The 19,332-nt window shown below is 43.8% G+C and overlaps 1 protein-coding gene across 1 annotated transcript in view; it reads left to right on the plus strand.

Annotated features, from left to right (window-relative positions):
* LOC121859909 (proteoglycan 4-like) overlaps positions 1–868 on the plus strand; it is a 38,969-nt gene extending 38,101 nt beyond the window's left edge. The window contains exon 3 of the mRNA XM_042356863.1: positions 384–868. Within this exon, the coding sequence (XP_042212797.1) occupies positions 384–868 (485 nt within the window). The remainder of the gene's footprint in view (positions 1–383) is intronic.
* The last annotated feature ends 18,464 nt before the right edge of the window (positions 869–19,332 follow it).

A 19,332-nucleotide genomic window follows, 5' to 3' on the forward strand; every position in this document is an offset into this window, starting at 1 on the left:
ACACTCACAGACAGCCACAGACGACACACTCATACACAACCAAGGCCGATACACTCACAGACAGCCACAGACGACACACTCACAGACAGCCACAGACGAGACACTCACAGACAGCCACAGACGAGACACTCACAGACAGCCACAGACGGCTTACACTGGGCTGGCCTGGGCAAGACACTCTGGAACCAGCCTGGAGCCAGAGACACTCACAGACAGCCTAGACAAGACACTCACTGAACAGCCCCCACACAGACAGAGACACTCACAGACAGCCACAGACAGAGACACTCTGAACAGCCACAGACAGAGACACTCACAGACAGCCACAGACAGAGAACACTTTCTGAACAGCCACAGACAAGACACTCTGAACCTTATTACAGACAGAGACCCTCTGAGGCAGCCCAGACAGAGACACTCACCCAGACAGCCACAGACGAGACACTTTAGACAACCACAGACAGAGACCTCTGGGCAGCCACAAGGACGACACACTCACAAGACAGCCACAGACAGAGACACTCTACAGACAACCACAAGACAGGAACAGACACTCACAGACAACCAGAATAGACACATCAGTCGGGGACGACATACAGACAACCAGGACAGCACAGACAGTCAAAACAGCACACCAAACAGCCAGAGACAAGCTGAACCAGAGCCAATGACGACACACAGGCAGCCAGGACGCCCACAGGTATGGGACGACACAGGTGTGAGGACTGACACGGGCAATAAGATGACACGGCAGCCAAGGACGACACAGGTAGCCAAGGACGACACAGGTAGCCAAGGACGACACGGGCAGCCAAGGACGACACAGGTAGCCAAGGACGACACAGGCAGCCAAGGACGACACAGGTAGCCAAGGACGACACAGGTAGCCAAGGACGACAGTCGCCCTCCTCCCATCATTCTTAATTTACAGTATATCAATTTTTTCTTCCCCAACACGAAAAGACAATAATTCGCATTAAATCTTCAGTAATACTCGCTATGTGTGTGTTCAGGGTCCACTGTGTTATCATCTCGCTCTTCCCAGGCTGGTCCACCGTAAGATAGCTAAAAGCAAACTGGTCCACCATACTATAAAAACGGCATGTAGTATTTACACCTTTAATTCACGTGGTATTATGGTGGGCCAGCTGGTGTCTGTCCCAAGGTGTCATTTCCCAGGGTGCTCTGTGCTAAGGTGTGTCCCTCCCTCCTTCCGTCCTTTTTACTCCCTCCCTTTCCTCTCTCCCTCCCTTATAGTCCTTCCTTACTTCCTTTCCTCCCTCACTACCTCCTTCATTCCCCTCCCTCCCTCCTTCTTCTTCCCTCCCCCCAACTCTTATATTCTCTATCATTTTAAAGTGTCATCGAAATTTTGGGTCGGGTTTTGGGGACTTTTTAATGGTCCTGGATATTTTAGGTCGTGAGTCTGGGGACTTTCGGCCGCCCAGTACGTGACCAGCACCTCCCTAATCTTCACAAATCTCAGGATGGACTCAATGTAACCTAAAAATCCAAAATCCTGCCCAATCTGTTCAAATCTCAGCTGTAGTTGACGAGTACAAAGGTGAGTGAGTGAGTGAGTGAGGAAACATGAAATAAATATCTTCATCTAACCATGATAAGACTCAACCGCCGATAAGACTCAACATCTGTGATAGACTCAACATGAATAGACTCCTCTCATTATGTCTCATCCACAATACGACTCCCTTCTAACTGACCAATCCATAAAACAAGGTTAACCACAAAAGTCATTTATAGTCAATAAACAATACTTGTTGAGACTTGATCATACCCAGAACTCTAATTCGGCCACGAGCAATAACCTAACCTTAACCTAACCTTAACCTAACCTTAACCTAACCTATTCTGTCAAAGTGGTGATGTAACCCACTAGTCCTGAGTACTAACAATAAAACACACCTTCATCAACACAACAAAATATTCTTCCCACCTTCTCACTCTTCCCTTTAAGTCTTCCCTCGCTCTCGGTCATCCAAGAGAGACATTACTTAGTCTAAACATTCCGTGTCTTTTAATATTTTTTGCAGAGTGTCACACAGGATAAGATTTTGCCTCATTAAACTCAAACTGACACTTCACGCCACAGAATCTCCAGACTGGCCTCATTACTCACTAACTAATGCCTTCCTCGTCGTATCTACATAATTTCCTTCTTTTCACTTCTTATTTATTTACCAGGTTAAATCATTTAATTTCTCCACAAGCCATGACACAGTAAATAACTTACACGTATTCATAAGCCATTAGCAGTTGGCCAGCTAGCATTATACGTTTCACAAACAGGCGCAGTTTTATTCCACAACCTGTCGACAGCAAATGCCTTTACCTGTGATTCTGAGAGGCTGGTTTTTAGTTTCCTATAAATATCTCTCCCCGTAGGTGTTAATCTTATCCCATTTTCAATGCTGTACAATAATCTGAGACAACTGTCAACCTTCAAATATCTACACAACTTGTAGACAGTTGGTCAATAATACTGGCGGGCGTACCATTCATATTTTCAGCCGCCCTCTAAATACTCTTCCCCTTCTTGGTATCAGCTGTCCCCTTCACCGGAACCACCAGGGGGAACATCACCCTCCATGACAAATATGACGACGATAGAGCTAAAGTGACAAGTGCGGCAATATACAACAATAATTAAACACAAGTAAAACCCTTTAATAAAGTGTATGTTGTTTAGTCCTCGTGAGATCCAGGGCTATGGTATAAATATTATCATAAGCACAAACTCATAAGAGAAATATTACTAACAGTGTGTAATTTTTGTTTTTGTATTCGGTGGAAACCATTCCAACATGAGTCAACTGAGTCTAACCGCACTTAAACTGCGTCCAATTTCCATTCCATCTGAAGCAAACTCAATCTTATCCAACTAAACTGAATCTAAGTTAAATTCTAACCTAAGCCACACCAGCCGAGATAGAGTCATCACCGCCTACCCAGCGCGGTTAATCTCCCAACATTAGCTGTGGATAATCAGACGGTAAAAAGACAGGAATAAAAACGCTCTTCCCGCCTGACACGTCTACCCTGCCTGCGGTGCGTGAAGCCTCCGGGGGATTGGTCAGGTCCCGAACCAGCCAACCAATCACGCATGAAATCCCACAACTCGCTAATTGTGGCTGCCCGGTAATTGGCCCTTGGGGACTAGTTACGACTAATGGCACAAGCTGTCTGTTGGGTGACAGTGTGAGGGTGCAGAGCGGCCAGGACACCTCGGTTGGTATGTTAGCGACCGCAGAACGTTGACTACAGTGAACCAGACTGCAAGGAAAGCGTTGACCATGGGAAAGTTGGACCATGGGAACGTTGGAACATAGGTAAATTGGACCACGGAAATGTTGGACTACGAGAACGTTGGTCCCAGGGAACGTTGAACCATGGGCAAGTTTAGACCAAGGGAACGTAAGACCATGGGAACGGGAAAGTTGACCGAGAGAAACATTGGATCGCTTAACCACACGCTTCATTATGTACGGTCTATTTAAGTTATCTATTTACATGTCATTATATCTGTGCTAACTTTATGCGTGGAGGGATGTAACAAGGTGAATAGAATCCTCAAGGAAAGGAGGAATTTAAATGATAGAGATATGAGACACACACACACACACACCCCACCCATGCATACACAGAAACAGACACACACACACACACCCCACACAGACTACACCCCCACACAGACACGCATACACACACATACACACACTGGAACATATATTCTCTCTGTTATAAATTACCATGAAATCAAGTTTTTGAAGAGTAAATGTTATCCTGCCGAAACGTATAAAACTGATATAACACGAGTTTGGTTTAATTCTTGTGGGGGTTTAAGGTTTGATTGGTTAAGTCTATTGAGTTATTATTATTATTAAGGTAGAATAATTTTAATTTTAATTAGTGGAGCAAAGGTTCTTTATTGGTCGACTGTTAATGTATATATAGACCGATACCTCTTCATTGTGAGGGTTAACAAGCCATTACTACCACTACCACCACTACTATTACTTACTACCACCACTACCACCACTACTATTACTTACTACCACCACTACCACCAACACCACCACCACTAACACCACAATCCATCTTCCGCCCACTATCACCCACCTTCCGGCCACTACCACCCACATTTTTCCCACTACCACCCACCTTCCACCCACTACCACCACCACCCCATCTTCCATCTGTGGAACTACGAAGTGAGGTAGTGTGGCTATGAAACAAAATTTATGTAGTGCCAATACAGGCTATTACGAGTGATCCATCAGACTCGCACACCCACATCCAGCAGGACCTATTAAAACTGCCTAGGACCTCCCACCCACACTCCTACACCCACTCTTACAGGACCTCCAGCACCCACACACGCACCCACAGGACCCATCGTGTAGGACCTTCGACTCTCCCCCCCCCCTTCCCTCCCTCCTGTAAGACCTATCAAAACTGTGCAGGACCTCTAGGACACCAGAGAGTCGTAAGGACAAAATATAGTCCCAATTGTACCATTCTTTTCCCTTATGGCCAACACGTCACACCTGGGTAAAGCTGTGATGTCACGGCCGTATATACAAGGTGAGTTATATACCGAGTAGACATCTTCCCTCTCAGAAAAAAACCCACCCGGTCAAAACCCCACCCGGACAAAACCCCACCCGGACAAAACCCCACCCGGTCAAAACCCCACCCGGTCAAAACCCCATCCGATCCAAATTCCACGCAAACAAAATCCAATAATACGATTATTTCCACTGGACAATATTCTATTCCACAGTTTCCTAATGGACAAAATCCCGATAGACAAATTCCCGGAGGACAAAATCCCGACACTAAATTAATAATAGAAGAAATCAAATCTGACAAACTGAAATTATTCCTTGCTAGGTAAATATAACCTCCAGGTCACTATTATCTCCAGGTCACCATTATCTCCAGATCACCATTATTTCCAGGTCACTATTATCTCCATGTCCCTATTATCTCCATGTCCCTATTATCTCCATGTCCCTATTATCTCTAGTTGTGAGTTCCTGATTATTATTTAATTATTTCATTAAACCCCAACACCTATACAATATATCAACGACTCTTAAACACACACAGTCTGTTTTCTATTTCCATTTTCTTTCAAGAGTCTGATAATAGTCCCCAATACTTAATAGACCCACCATGCGATTATAAGACTCCAACACTTAAAAATCTCAATGTCAGTATTATTGTTGTTGGTCACTTTTGTATTTGTATTATTTTGGCTAAATGTATTGCTTTAGTTTCAATTTCAGGTCTGTTTAGCCATGTAAGGTCGCTTGCACTTATACCTGGTACACTGGATGGTATATTTTGTAAGATGTGGCAACTGTGTTTTTTACATCGTACTAAAATTTCTGAATGTCCTAAAGGAACTTGTGACTCAGGGGCAGACGTGTGAATATTTTATATGAGAGTCTGTATTAGTCTGGGGCACTACTGATGCCAACCTCCAATCGTTTCTGGATAGTTTTCATCTCCAATACTTCAGATATGACTCTTCATTCCTACTAATATTGATACTATTACTACTACTATTACTACTTTTGTTTCTGTTGTTGCTATTAATACTGTTTCTATTTCTCCTCCCTTTCCTCCTCCTGTTGTTGTTATTATCATCATTACAAACCACTACAACTATTATTACTACTATTGCTACTACTGTACTACAACTAATATTACAGACTACAACTATTGCTACTACTATTACTACCACTTGGATTTTAGGAAGCTTCGAGTACTTTGAGGGTTAGTGAACTCTTCTCTCTGACCAGGTGAGACAAGGTGAAGGTGATTAGATCCACAATTCTTTTGTGACTAGAATTATTGATAACCAGGTAGTGCGGTCACCTGCAGTTAGGACCATGTAGCGGTGGTGGGCAAGTAGTGAAGTGAGGTGCGTACTTGTGATTAATGACCATAAAGGTTCATGTCTTTATTATGAAGTGGGGGTGATGGTGGTGGTGGTGGTGATGTTGGTGATGATGTTGATGTTGGTGATGATGTTGATGGTGGTAGTGGTGGTGGTGGGCTGAATCGTCGTCGTTAGGTCAGCTGGGTAGGTGATAGTTGGCTGAAGGAGTTGGTCAGAAAGGGGAGGTGGTGACTAGCTGAGGATTTGGTGAGCTGACAGTGGGAGTTGTGGTGGGTGGGTGGGTGGGAGGGCGACTGGTTGTGGTAGACGGGTAAGTGGCTAATTGTGGTGGATGGTTGGCTAGCTGTGGTGGGTGGCTGTGGTGGATGTGTAGGCTAGCTGTGGTGGGTGGTTGGCTAGCTGTGGTGGGTGGTTGGCTAGCTGCGGTGGGTGGATGGCTGGCCTCAACTCGCCCCGGGTTACGTTGCCTCATAGTTTATGAGGATTTATGTGGCGGGTCTCCTGGGGCCGCCCACCCACAGGTGCCTCCTCCATGACTGCTATTTATAATGACAATTCAAACTAAATTTCACCGAGATAGTTTTTTTCATAGAGCATTATCTTACAACAAATCTACACTCACTCACTCACTCACTCACTCACACTTGTAAATAAGAGAAGCATAAAGGAATTAACAAGACACCTCAAGAACACAACCTCCTCAGGTGTCAGATTATTATATGTAATACAAAAATAATTGTCAAGACGACTTATCAAGAGTGGAAATAAATTATACACAATACCAGATTAAAAATACATATATAAATAATTTTATAGTTTTTATTATTAAATGTTACGAGTAAACTAATAATAATAATAATGATGTTTTCGTGTGTGTGTGTGTGTGTGATGTTACAAGTGTTTGGCCTAAGGGAGTCACTTATCACTTGCCATTCATGTTTACTAAAGATTAACTACCTACTAGACACTTAAAGGATCTCAAACTACACTTATAATCCACTTGTATTCTGTTTCCTGATTAAAAAAATGACTTACAAAGAGTAAATACATTAACTACACCGTTTTATTACACATTAACTAACAGAAAAATGGATGGATTGTGGAATACTTCTGGGTTAATATTCCAACATCAGGATAACTTTTCTGACTGACACCACAAATGTCATTCCGAAATTCACTGATTCACTGATGATGGTTGCCAAACTACCGAAATTCCCCCCCCCCCCCTCTCCTCCTTTTTTTTAACGCCTTCATTACTGATTTCTTGAAACAAAAGTTGATCCATAACAAAATCCTTTAATAACTAGATTATTTTTCTTATGGAGAAGAAAGTTAAGAATTATTGAAAATGTTTGGATCACCTGAAGATTAGACACCCCAGCTTATTTTACCCGATGATTAGAAACGCCCTAACGTTACTTGGGTGGTTAGGTTAGGTTAAGATAGATTAGGTTAGGTTTGATTAAGTTTGGTAAAATTATGTTAGGTTAGGTTAGCATTAGGGTGTTTGAATCAATAAGTGAAATAAACTAAGGTGTCTAATCTTCAGATCATCCGAACTAAAAAAAATAGTTGTTAAACTTGTCTTCGGATAACTGAGTTACTGCACAAGCAAAGTCAACTGTCATGCTGAGCCACAAACAACATTCTGAGGTACTGGATAATAATTATCCTGCTGGTAAATGAAGCGGCTCCTCCTGAGATCGTTTCAAAACAGTTCACTTGTGCCTCATCACTTTTTCTCTTGTCATGGTTGAGTTACAAGACGTAAAGAGCATTAAGTCATGTTCTTTGAGTTATTCATATATACGTCTAGTAAGTCACACACACCCCACACGCACGCACGCACGCACGCACACACACACTACCCTGTTATAACTCAGAACAAAATACAACACGACCACCACCAATCACGGCAGTGCCTCCAGCTCTCAGATCCATGGCCAGCCCATCCCACAAAAACAAGAGAGGGACATTCGTACGTACACAACTCAACTTCATTGTATCATTAGCGGGGAAATCGCAGTCCAGGTTTTATGTGAACCAAACGAGCAACAGTCTAGATGGAATGTCGAGGCGGAATCTGGATCAATCAATACACCTTCTTTGTTTGCCTGCAGTCATCATTTTAGTGCTCTCTTCAGATAAATCTTCAACGAACAAATACCTGATTTTTTTTCCCCTTCACTCGTTCCTATAAGCTGCAGTACGAAGATTCTACAGCAGTTCAGAAGCTGTTGAAGAAACTATTGATTTTATTCATCCTGTCACCACCTGCTGGAACTGCTACATTTAGGTGCTACAGGTATTCAGTGATTCTTGATTATGCTACACGTGTAACACTACCAAACAAAATAAAATCTTAAATATAGAAAAGTTTACGTTAGAGTCTTCCTAAAACTATAAAAGATGTCATTTGATTTTCACGGTCCATAGTTTAATGTTCAGGTAAAGCTCCCATAAGTTGTGGAGAGCACCCACGATCGTGCACAGGTGTGAGGGTGACGTGATGACGAGGAGAGCACTTAGGTTACCTTGATTAATTACTCAGTGGTGATGATTTATTCCAAGATGAAATAACAATGATTTAATTCATCTTAATATTACATTTACCTGTTATTGAAGGAAATAAGATAATATTGACTGACACCTTACGATAGTTTCAACTAATTAGCCAATCTTGACAACACAATAATTATAAGAGGAATGGGTGAGTGGGTGAGGTGAAGGAGTCATACCTCTACTGTGCGGTGAGTCAGCTGGTGTTGACTACCACGATAAATACATGTGGTCTCGCTTCAGACTCCTACATAAGACGAAGGCACAGTGGTTGATGTTTACTGACGCTCTTGTCTATGAGTTGCATGTTAATGAGCCCAGGTCCTAAGAGGCCCCAAATTGCTGCTCATTAGACATGGGAGCCAATTTTAGAGATGGGGTTATTTAAGATTCGACCAATTAGGAGTGGGATCTCATTAAGATTTGGGCAAATTAGAGTGGGAACCCATTAAGAATGGAGTAATTATGACTAAGGTCCCATTAAAGTTGATTTCAATTGGGAGTGGGACCCATTAAGATTGGGGAAAATTTGCAGTAGTGCCAATTATGACCAGGAATCATTAGGACTCAGCCCCAACTCTCAATGTCAGGTTGGGGCTTATCAGAGTTTGGGTCTCAGGTGACCACTTGTCTTGGCCAAGTACTGAAGCAATCCTGGGGAGGTGATGGTCGTCTGCAGAGCTCTGTAAATAATGCGCCTCAGTCCCAGTCTCAATATGGGCTGGATAACAGACCACTACGACCACACCTTAATGAATACTATCAGCATAATGTTCAGTTACACCAAGCAAATGAAAGCACTTCACTGGGACGACCTGAGATCCAGCGATATAGAATTTTTCAAGGTGTAACAACAGCGGGTACTCGTGTGCCTGAAGGACTGTAACTATCGTTGGCTCATTCTACCAAGAGGACGTGCTTGAAGGTTGTACAAGCCTCACGTGAGTGGTAATTATATTAAGAAATTGACCGGCCACTGCTAGATGGAGTTAGGAAGATTGGAAGGGTTTCATGGACTCTAGACAGAAAATTGTGGCTACACCTGGGGGATGTCTTCATCCTCGCTAATGTTTTGATGCGTCTCTGGGGCAGCTGGGTTAATTCTAAGAAACATAGAGACCAAACTTTAAGACAAAGAGAAAAAGGCTCGAGGTTTACTTTACACTCCTTTCTTCAGACTGAATCTCGGTCTGATGGGAGCCAGAGGCGATGTTGTCTTCAGCCAAGTAATGTTCAATTTCCATTAATCTCTCTTTGAAAAAAAAATAACAGGTGATTTTCGATGTTGCTCAATTTCCAGGGGAAAACTTACGCTGTATGCAAATGAGGCCCAAATGATGACCACGAGAATTCTCAACCACACTGAGGAGACTGCATGAGGCAAGTAGTACAACAAAACTGAAGATTAGCTCCAACAATACCAAGGACGGCAACTAAGAGGCAAGTAGAGGAGGCGGGCCGTAATGATTGTCTTTATAGGCGATGTGTTACGACAAATGGTATAATATGACCGCTGGAGGAGGCTCAATAAGACGGTATACCCGTTTAGAAAGGCAAATTCTGCAGAAACTAGAATACATATTTGCATGACGAATACTATGACTCCACACCACCCACAGGTGGAAGGTTATTACAAGAGTTTTTCAGAAAAAAAGGCAATATCTATCAGTGTTTGCTACGTGCAACCAAGTGGTAAGTGCGAGATTCTTGTGTGTTGTTATGGCAGCGTCCTCTTGCTTATGTGTTGGTGAATGACATCGATGCTCTGAATAGACTTTGAACTTCTGCCTCACCCTCCCTACCATCAAAGCCTCGTCCCATCTGATATCGCCTCAATGGAACCCCTTGAGGATGGCTCCAATGGTGGAAAAAGAAAGATATTTTGGATACTGTACATATGGCGTTGTAACAGTTCATATAGTAACGCCGTTCCTCCCCTTTGTAGAAGAACTGCCACTGGTCATAAGATGCAACACACGATGTACTGTACATACCTGTATTAATGAAGCGGCAGCCAAAAATTTGTATCCCATAAACATAAAAAAAAAATTCTGAGTCGTAAGAGCTTCTCGTTGACACGCACGCACTACTTCTTTGCTGTCACCCGGAAACGAATATGACGATCGTCTAGCTATGATAAAATGATCCGAGTTATTAAGGATGTCACCTTCGTTGGTGAGCTCTAAGGTGACTAGAGACGTTGTTACGAGTTGGGGATTTAGAACATAGTTATACGTCTACCCAGATCCCAACAGGTAACAACATAAAAAAAAAACAAAGACAATCGGACTATAAAAGGGTAGACAAAGGATGCGAGTTTTCGTTGTATATAATAAAGTACCATAAATCCCTTAACAAAATATTCAGCTTATAAATTACCCTTAACCAAACTTAACCTAAACATTAACAGTATATACATATTAATAAACATAAAACAATCTTGAAGCAAGTGGACGTGGGGGAGTTAATACAAAATATAAGTACTTAAGTGAGGAGCTGAGATGGCTGACGAGTAAGGCTGAGTATTGTAGAAGACGGTAGGTAGTCACTGCACGTAGGTTTAGAGGATAGATGATCCTGTGGTCACTTCCCAGAGCCAAGTCCTCTCTCCTCGAATTGGAGCTGACAAAGAAGACTTTGAGGAGGTGACGCAACAACCAGGATATGGAGAAGGGAAACCTCGGAGTGGTAACTAAGACGAGTCATACTCGTGTCTCGTCCTAGATGGCGTTACTCGTGGTGCTGGGTAGGTAGATCAGGACAATAGATGGCGTGGTTCGTAGTGCTGGGTGGAGGGTTCGTAACAACGTCGATATGGGATCGGCAGGATCGTCCACATATGTTGCAGACGTGTGGAGGGCTACAACTAGTGCGGGAGGAGCAGAGGCAGCATCTTCCGGCGTTGGCGCTTGTCTGCTCGGTAGTGTGCCTTCTGGGTTAACTCTGAAAAGTATTGACACCTTCTCGTGTTCTGGTGCTCCTCCAAGGTTACGGTGTAGAGTAATCGTCTCCCCAGGTGAGTGGTCCATTGGCACTTTTCAGGTTTGTCTTAATAAGACTATCCTTAATTCAACTGTCCGCCAGCGTTACGTTTACTATTCGTTAGGGTGACTGTAAAGTAGCTGTCGGTAGACCACAACAGAAAGCTGCGCCTGAGGTGCTCCCTGTATGTGACCCATGTCTCATCACCATATAGCGCAGGGTGATGATACTGTTTGATATACGTGCAACTTTGAAGATAATTTCAGCCTCCTCACAGCTGAAGACACACGGGTACGGAGTCTGTCAAAGGCTTGAGATGCACATCTGATTCGATGTTGAATCTCTTCTTCGATGTCCGCGGTGGTGCAGGTGGGATGAGATACTGAAAGCAAAAGCAACATTAGAGAGGAGTCCAGTATGACACACACACACACACACACACACACACACACACACACACACACACACACACACACACCCCATTCCAACAAACCTCCTCTCTCTCATCTATTACTTGCACCCCTGACGAAAGTGGGGTATTCTCCCACACTTTTCCTACCTCACACAACCTGCAGCAGCATTTCAAGTGAAGTAAACACACGTCACCAATATCCACATAAATTAATTTTTTCTTCTTCAATATATAAGTTCTACTAATATTGGCCAGTGACGAGTGTGTCAGGTGTATATCCTTCCTCTCTCGACACATCTTATCGGCACCTGTTGTGGGGTAGGTGGTACTAGGTGTTGGGGGTAGTGTGGTGTAAATTATGTGTTTGGGGTGGTGTACCAGGTGTCAGGTGGTGTACCAGGTGCTGGGGGTGTGGTGTACTGTGTGGGGTAGTGTGTACTAGTGTTGTGGGGTAGTGTGTACCAGGTGCGTGGGGCAGGGAAAAATTTGGTGCTGTGGGGGTAGTGGTGTACTAGGTGCTGGGGTGTGTGTGTGTGGCTCAGGTGTTGTGGGGTAGGTGTACCAGGTGTTAGGGGGTAGGTGTACCAGGTGCTGGGGGAGTAAACAGGTGTTGTGGGGGTGTGTGTGTGTGCTGTGTGCTGGGGGGTGTGTGTGGTGTACCAGGTGTTGTAGGGGTGGTACCAGGGTGTTGTGGGGGGTGTGGGTGCACCCAGGTGCTGTGGGGGTGGTGTGTGGTGCACCAGGTGTTGTGGGGTAGTGTGGTGTACTAGGTGTTGTGGGGGTAGTGTGGTGTACCAGGTGTTGTGGGGTAGTGTGGTGCACCAGGTGTTGTGGGGGTAGTGTGTGTACCAGGGTGCGGGGTAGTGTGTGGTACCAGGTGTTGTGAGGCTCCGTGCACTGCACTTTCCACCACCACACCTGCCCACCCACCACACCCAAGTGTAACTATACAGGTAGACCACAAACTGGACTGGAAGGTCACTTGGGGCACCCACACCAGAGCTGAGGACTATCTACTGTACAACGCATTTATTCTCCCAAAATTAACGTATGCGTCACCAGCCTGGTCGTCTTCCCTTTTCCCAACAACGTCAGCTAGAGAAGGTATAGAAGAGGGCCTGCAGAATCTTGCTCGGCGCAGACTACTCCGGCTACAACAACGCTCTCTCCACCCTGGACATGCCATCCCTCAGTGACCTCCACCACCACGCACTAGCAGGGTTTGGCAGTGGACTAGTGCATCATCCTCATCATCCACCTACTGCCACCTGCAGTCCCCCGCCTACCTCACGCAGTCCGCCACTACAACAAAATTCATTCCCCATAAGAGCCCGCACCGATAGATATAAGAATAGCACCATCCCATCTATTGTTAAAATAATAAATAACTCCTGATTTATGTACTGTACAGCCCTGGAAATGTATTGAACGTATATTATTATGTCTAAATCACATGTAAGTTAGTATATTTTCAGTCACCGGCTGCAACTCTATTAATAAACCGTTTATTATTATTATTATTATTATTATTATTATTATTATTATTATTAACACCTGCCCACCACCACACCTGCCCACTCGAATAAAAATAACGAGAACTTACCCGTAGCAACAAATTATCACCTGAGGCTACACCTTCGTAAGTAATGGTGGAAAAATGACAAACATTCTTGAGGTCGCAGTGTGTGTGTGCGCGCGCGCAGAGCGGTAAAGCCATGAACCAACTCTCTCATCCTCTCTTCCCATCTCTCACCCCCCCCATCTCCTCCTACCTCCATCATCTTTCATCTCCCTTCCACCTTCCATCTATACAAGTCTTTCACTCTTACCATTTTCACTTCTCTCACCCCCCCCCTTACCTCTTTTCATATCATCACCTCTCACACCCTCACCTCTCACACCCTCACCTCTCACAGCTCACTCACTCTCTCATCTCTTAACATATTTTTCGCACCATCCTCACCAACCTTTCCTTCTGCCCACCTCCCTCTCCTCTCCCACTTACCTCACTACCCACTCACCACTACACTTTCCCACGCCCCCTCTTCCTTCACTCTCCCAAGGCTCTCACACCATCTATCGCCTCCTTCGAAAAATTCCTCTTTACACAAACGCTGCCTTGAGCCTCCACCTCTGGCCCAAGGGTACGAGTGAAAAAAGTTATTACACTCAATGGAAGAAACAAGACATTTGAATTTGATAATCCAGGAAAAACGAAAGAAATGCATTATCAATATAGAGCAACTTTAGCAACGAGGAATTAGTGTTAGAAAATAGCCACTTGGTACAAGAATAAAGCCAACAGGTACTAACATAATAGCCACTTGCTACTAATACTAGCATATAGCAGAACGGCTAATGATAAAACTAATAAAATATGAAATCTATTAAGACATGGTATTAAATAGGCAGACATACTTCCATATAGTGCTTATAGATGGCTTCATAACACCCCTTCAGGCATTTAATATTTTTATAAACAAACAAAAACACAAACATGCTTTTTTTCAATAACTAAAACACACGTATTGCATTATTAAATTATTAAATAAAAACTGTACTAAACCCAGCCACAATATATCCTATAATGAACATAGGTTTAAAATTACATCAAATCACAAACATCCTATTATGTAACTGTAATAAATACTGTAATGTATCCAAGCAAATACATAATACAAACTCATCCTGAACTGTTAAATCACCACATATAAGATGATTCATGTAAATAATAATAAACATTCACTATTATCAAATGTATCTTATCGTTTTAATAATCTAAATGAATAATATTTTCAATTTCCTTACCTACATGAATCACTAATAGTCGTCTCGTTATTTACATCCCCACAGTGAAGCCAATATAAATCACGAAGCCCCAGATCCTGTCGGACCGGGAAGGATTTTTGCAGTCAATGAAATAAGCAAGTGATTGTTCTGTTGGGAATCCTTGGTCGATTCTACTTACTGTTAACCACTCTTTATATACCTGCACTGGCTATATACATTGTTTGTATAGTTTCACTGTTCATATACAATGTTACTATACCTAAACTGTCTGTATAGATCATTTATACAACTCCACTGTCTATGTTGTCACTTAAAAAACTATCTGTACTTGGGGGAGGTGGTGGTGGGGGTTGGGGGGGGGTCGATGAATTTCAGAATGAACACTGTGACTCCTGTTGTCTCGGTAGGGTTGTCAAAATCCTTCGTCCGTTGTGCCATATTTTCTCAACACAATTTTGTATAGATACATTTTTTTAGTGACTGTACATTGTTTACATATTCCAGCACTGTCTATGTACATGTTAAATCAATGTGAATTTGTATGGCTATTTTACTGAACCAATTTGTATGTATGTATGTATGTACCAAGCATTCACAGCCTTCTCCAACCCCCTCTTCCTTCTCCTTATCCCTCTGCCTCCTACTACCCCCTCCCTCCTTCTACCCTCCTCCTCCTCATCTTCTCACACCTGACACCCAAAAAGTTATATCTTGGCCTCAAGGGAACTGGACTTCTAGCCTCCAGTAAATCGACCCTGCTACTGGAGAAGAAGACAGAGGAGGAGGAAGTCGTAGAGGAGAAGAAGAAGTATAAGAAGACGTGAAGAAGGAGGAGGAGAAGTAAGAAGAGGGCGAGGAAGAGGAGGAGGAAGAATAAGACGTGGAGGAAGAGGAAGAGTAAAGTAGTGACATTTCCAAAACATCTAAACACAGGCTTAGGATAGAGTAGCACAGAATCCAAAACCATCACCAAATATACACAAACAAAAGAGCATTTAATGTATTCATATCGTCCACCTATATTATTATTATGTGGAGTAACAGCTCAAAAAAAAAAAAAAAACTGGGAATTTGACGAACTAATAGAAATTAATTAAGAAGTGAGTAAAATAAATAAGAAAAAATAGATGTAAATTAATAGGATTATCTAAAAATTGTACATCAGTCAGGATTGAGCCAGACTTAAGGAATAAATAGGAACTTGAAGCGCTGATATAGTAATTTAAGTACTAGTATATAATAACTTATTGTTGTACTATCATGCAACAACTTTACACTAGCATTATTGCAACTTACTACTAGCATGCAACAGTTACTTATTACTAGTGGAGAGTAATTTACTACCATCAACATTTAACTATTTCATACTAGCATAATAGTAATTTCATACAGTTCTACCATATATAGAACAACTTCTGCACTAGATATCAGTACAGTAATTTATAAGACTAAAATACCAGGTTAAACTAGCTCAGTAGTATTACAATATACTAGAATATAACAAATGTCTGGCAGCTAGTTGCTAGTATAGATGAATAGTTAAATGCTAGCACATGGAAATATATAACTCATCAACTCATCCCAGCAACTCATCAACAGGACCAACAGTTGACTCTCCCAGCAACTCATCAACAGGAGGGTGCCAAGAGTCATCATACTTCACAACCCAATATTTCTGGGTGGGTGGGTGGGTGGGTGGGTGGGTGGGGGACAGCATCCACCCACATAGAAATAACAACAGGAGGGCAGGCCAAGACAGTCGTTTATGCTGTTCCCTCTCTCCTCCTCCGTGCCCTTCGAGACTCCGGGGGCACTGATGTCTATCTGGTTTCCTCAAACAAACAAAAACGCTTCTTGTTCAGAGATGCAACTCATCATTACAAATAATCACAGCGACTTTGGACCAGCCGGTGGAGGATGGCCGATCGGTCGCCAGCTCGCCTCAACCCGCGTCGTCTTCTCTCCTTATACTCGTCCGAATTCTGTAACCACCCTCTTTAGGATTCGCCCTCCCTTCTCTCTCTTCCTCCCTCCTTCACTTCTCTCTCTCTCTCTCTCTCTCTCTCTCTCTCTCTCTTTATCCCTCCCAGGCTGCCAGGTCGACGAATGATTCTCCTGCAGCACGGGTTTCGGGTTTATGTGTTACTTTATAGTGAAGATATCAGAGGAGTTAGCAGCGAGCTGGTGGGAGTGATGCGCCGCCGTGTTGAGCTGTGAGTGAACTAGTAACGCCGACTGTGCCACGAGTTGGTCGAGGCATTTTGATACATCACGAAGGGCCGTCACAGTCGAACAAAGGAGGCTTAATTACGTTGACATGCCACGCAAACCTGGTTCTTATCCCACCTGTACCGAGGACAAGTAATTGTTAGCAACCCTCGACCACACGATAGGGGTTCCTACCTTGATCTGACCAAGACCAAATGCAAGAGTTTTTTTTTCCTTCTTTATGAAAAGTGAACATAATAATCCCTTTTCCTCCATTTGGGGATCAGGTTCTCGGGAGGCTCTAACCATTGTGAAAGATGGTGAATCTAATAGAGAATTGGAGGACATAACTTATGAAGTTCATGTAGATATAAAGCATAAATACTTCTATTCATCATCTGTCTGAATGTTATTTGAGCCAAGACAATAAAGGCGTAACTCGGCACCCGGAACACAGACGCCGCCGCCTCACCTTCAACAACAAACATCATCATACTAATAATACTGGTTTTTAGGAGGGTTTCCGGTACACCAGCAGGCAACAGAGACCCATCACCCGGCGCTCGTCTGGGTCAACACCCATCCCCCCCTCCTCCCCCCAGGGTCAACATCCCCCCCAGGGGCAAAGGGCGGAGATGAGGGGCCGGCCCGTGGGGAGGGATACGCCCTTTATGACACGGAGGAGAGGAGCCCCCTGCGTGTGCTCATCAGGGGCCATGCTGTGCTGCCTCCCCTACCCACCCTCACAGCCCTCCCCTACCACCCCCCTCACAGCCCTCCCCTACCACCCCCCTCACCCCTCACCACCCCTCACAGCCCTCCCCTACCACCCCCCCTCACGGCCCTCCCCTACCACCCCCTCACACGGCCCTCCCCTACCACCCCCACACAGGACCCCCACTAATGTATATGAACCTTCACCCTTCTCCCACCTGCTTCCAACCCACACACCTGCCTAATCACACATATCTGAACCACCCCATGCCCTAAATCACACCTGACTAAACCTCACATCTGACTAGACCACACACCTGCCTAAACTACACATTTACACCCCACCACAAAACACCACACCTACACTCCACCAGTACCTATACAAATTTGGGGATGAGTAGGTTTGATGGCTCTTGAAGGGGTTGAAGAGGGAGGGAGGGAGGAGGAGGAGGGAGGAGGAGAATGAAGCAGCAAATTGACGGAGGAAGAGGTCTCCAGAGGAGGAGGACCATTGGAGGAGGAGGACCGTTCACCGCCCCCAGGTGCGTGAAGGACACTCCACACTCCCTCCTCCGCCTCACACACCGCCCCTCTCACTCCACACACTCCCTCTCGTTACACACTCACTCTCACACACTCCCTCTCTCTCACACCTCCCTCTCACTCTCTCCACACACTCCCCCTCCTCCACACCGCCCTCTCACTCATACACCGCCCCTCTCACTCACACACCACCCCTCTCACTCCCCACATCCCCCTGCATACTTATGTTAAGTCATGTGAGCTATTACAGTGTGGAATTCTCCTCAGGACGGACACTGCAATGTATTCAGAACAACCTACCTTAAAATTTCTCGCCAGTTGTTGGTTATAAGCCATAATCATCATCATCGTCATCATCATCCTTCTAGCAATACAGTTAAATATTTGATAAAACTAAGTATAAATCACACTGCCCAACATGCTTATTTCTAACTAATATAAATAGTCTACCATACAATATGTATAAAATAACTCATGGTGACGTATCAAAAATTAAAAAAAAAAATCAAAGTCTAATATCTCTAAGTTGGTCCCAGGTAGAGGAAGGTCATACCAAACACCCGCCAGCACAATAACTCCCAAGAATAAAATGACTAGACTGCAAATACCGAATTAGTCCGAGAAAGTGTTGAGTTGTATTTACCTAATAAGTTTCATCATTTTTTTATATATTTGTTAGACATACCGAGTGTTCAAGACGGACGGACGGACGGACGGGTTGTATGTTGAGGGCCCCTTCCAACTATGCGGTGGGCAGGAAAAACATACTCGATAGTCCCTTACGGATTATTCTACATGCCTGGGCTCTAAAAGTAGATATTATCGTTATAAGAAATAATGTGGAATTACACTATAACCAAAATGCAATTTCATGGCGTAATATTTTTGGTACTAGTGGCCATTACGGTGAAAATGTGACCTCAAAAAATACAATTTTGAGAGTGGGTGACTATCGAAATAATATCAACGGCGAGTTATAATAAACAGAAAAGTGCGGTACAACTATATACACTTTTTACCTCAGTGATAATGGACAAGTTGTATAACGTTGTCGGTCAGTATCTCAGTGTATGTTTATGTGTAGGCAATATACTGTTTTATACAATGGAAGCAGCGACCGAGTGGAATTAATACTTGCCTCCTGTTCACCCAGCTGTAAACGAGTTACCTAACTCTACAGCTGAGCACGTGAAGG

The sequence above is a fragment of the Homarus americanus genome, unplaced genomic scaffold (genome assembly GCF_018991925.1).
Source record: "Homarus americanus isolate GMGI-L3 unplaced genomic scaffold, GMGI_Hamer_2.0 scaffold5198, whole genome shotgun sequence".
In the NCBI taxonomy this organism is placed as follows: Eukaryota; Metazoa; Arthropoda; class Malacostraca; order Decapoda; family Nephropidae; genus Homarus; species Homarus americanus.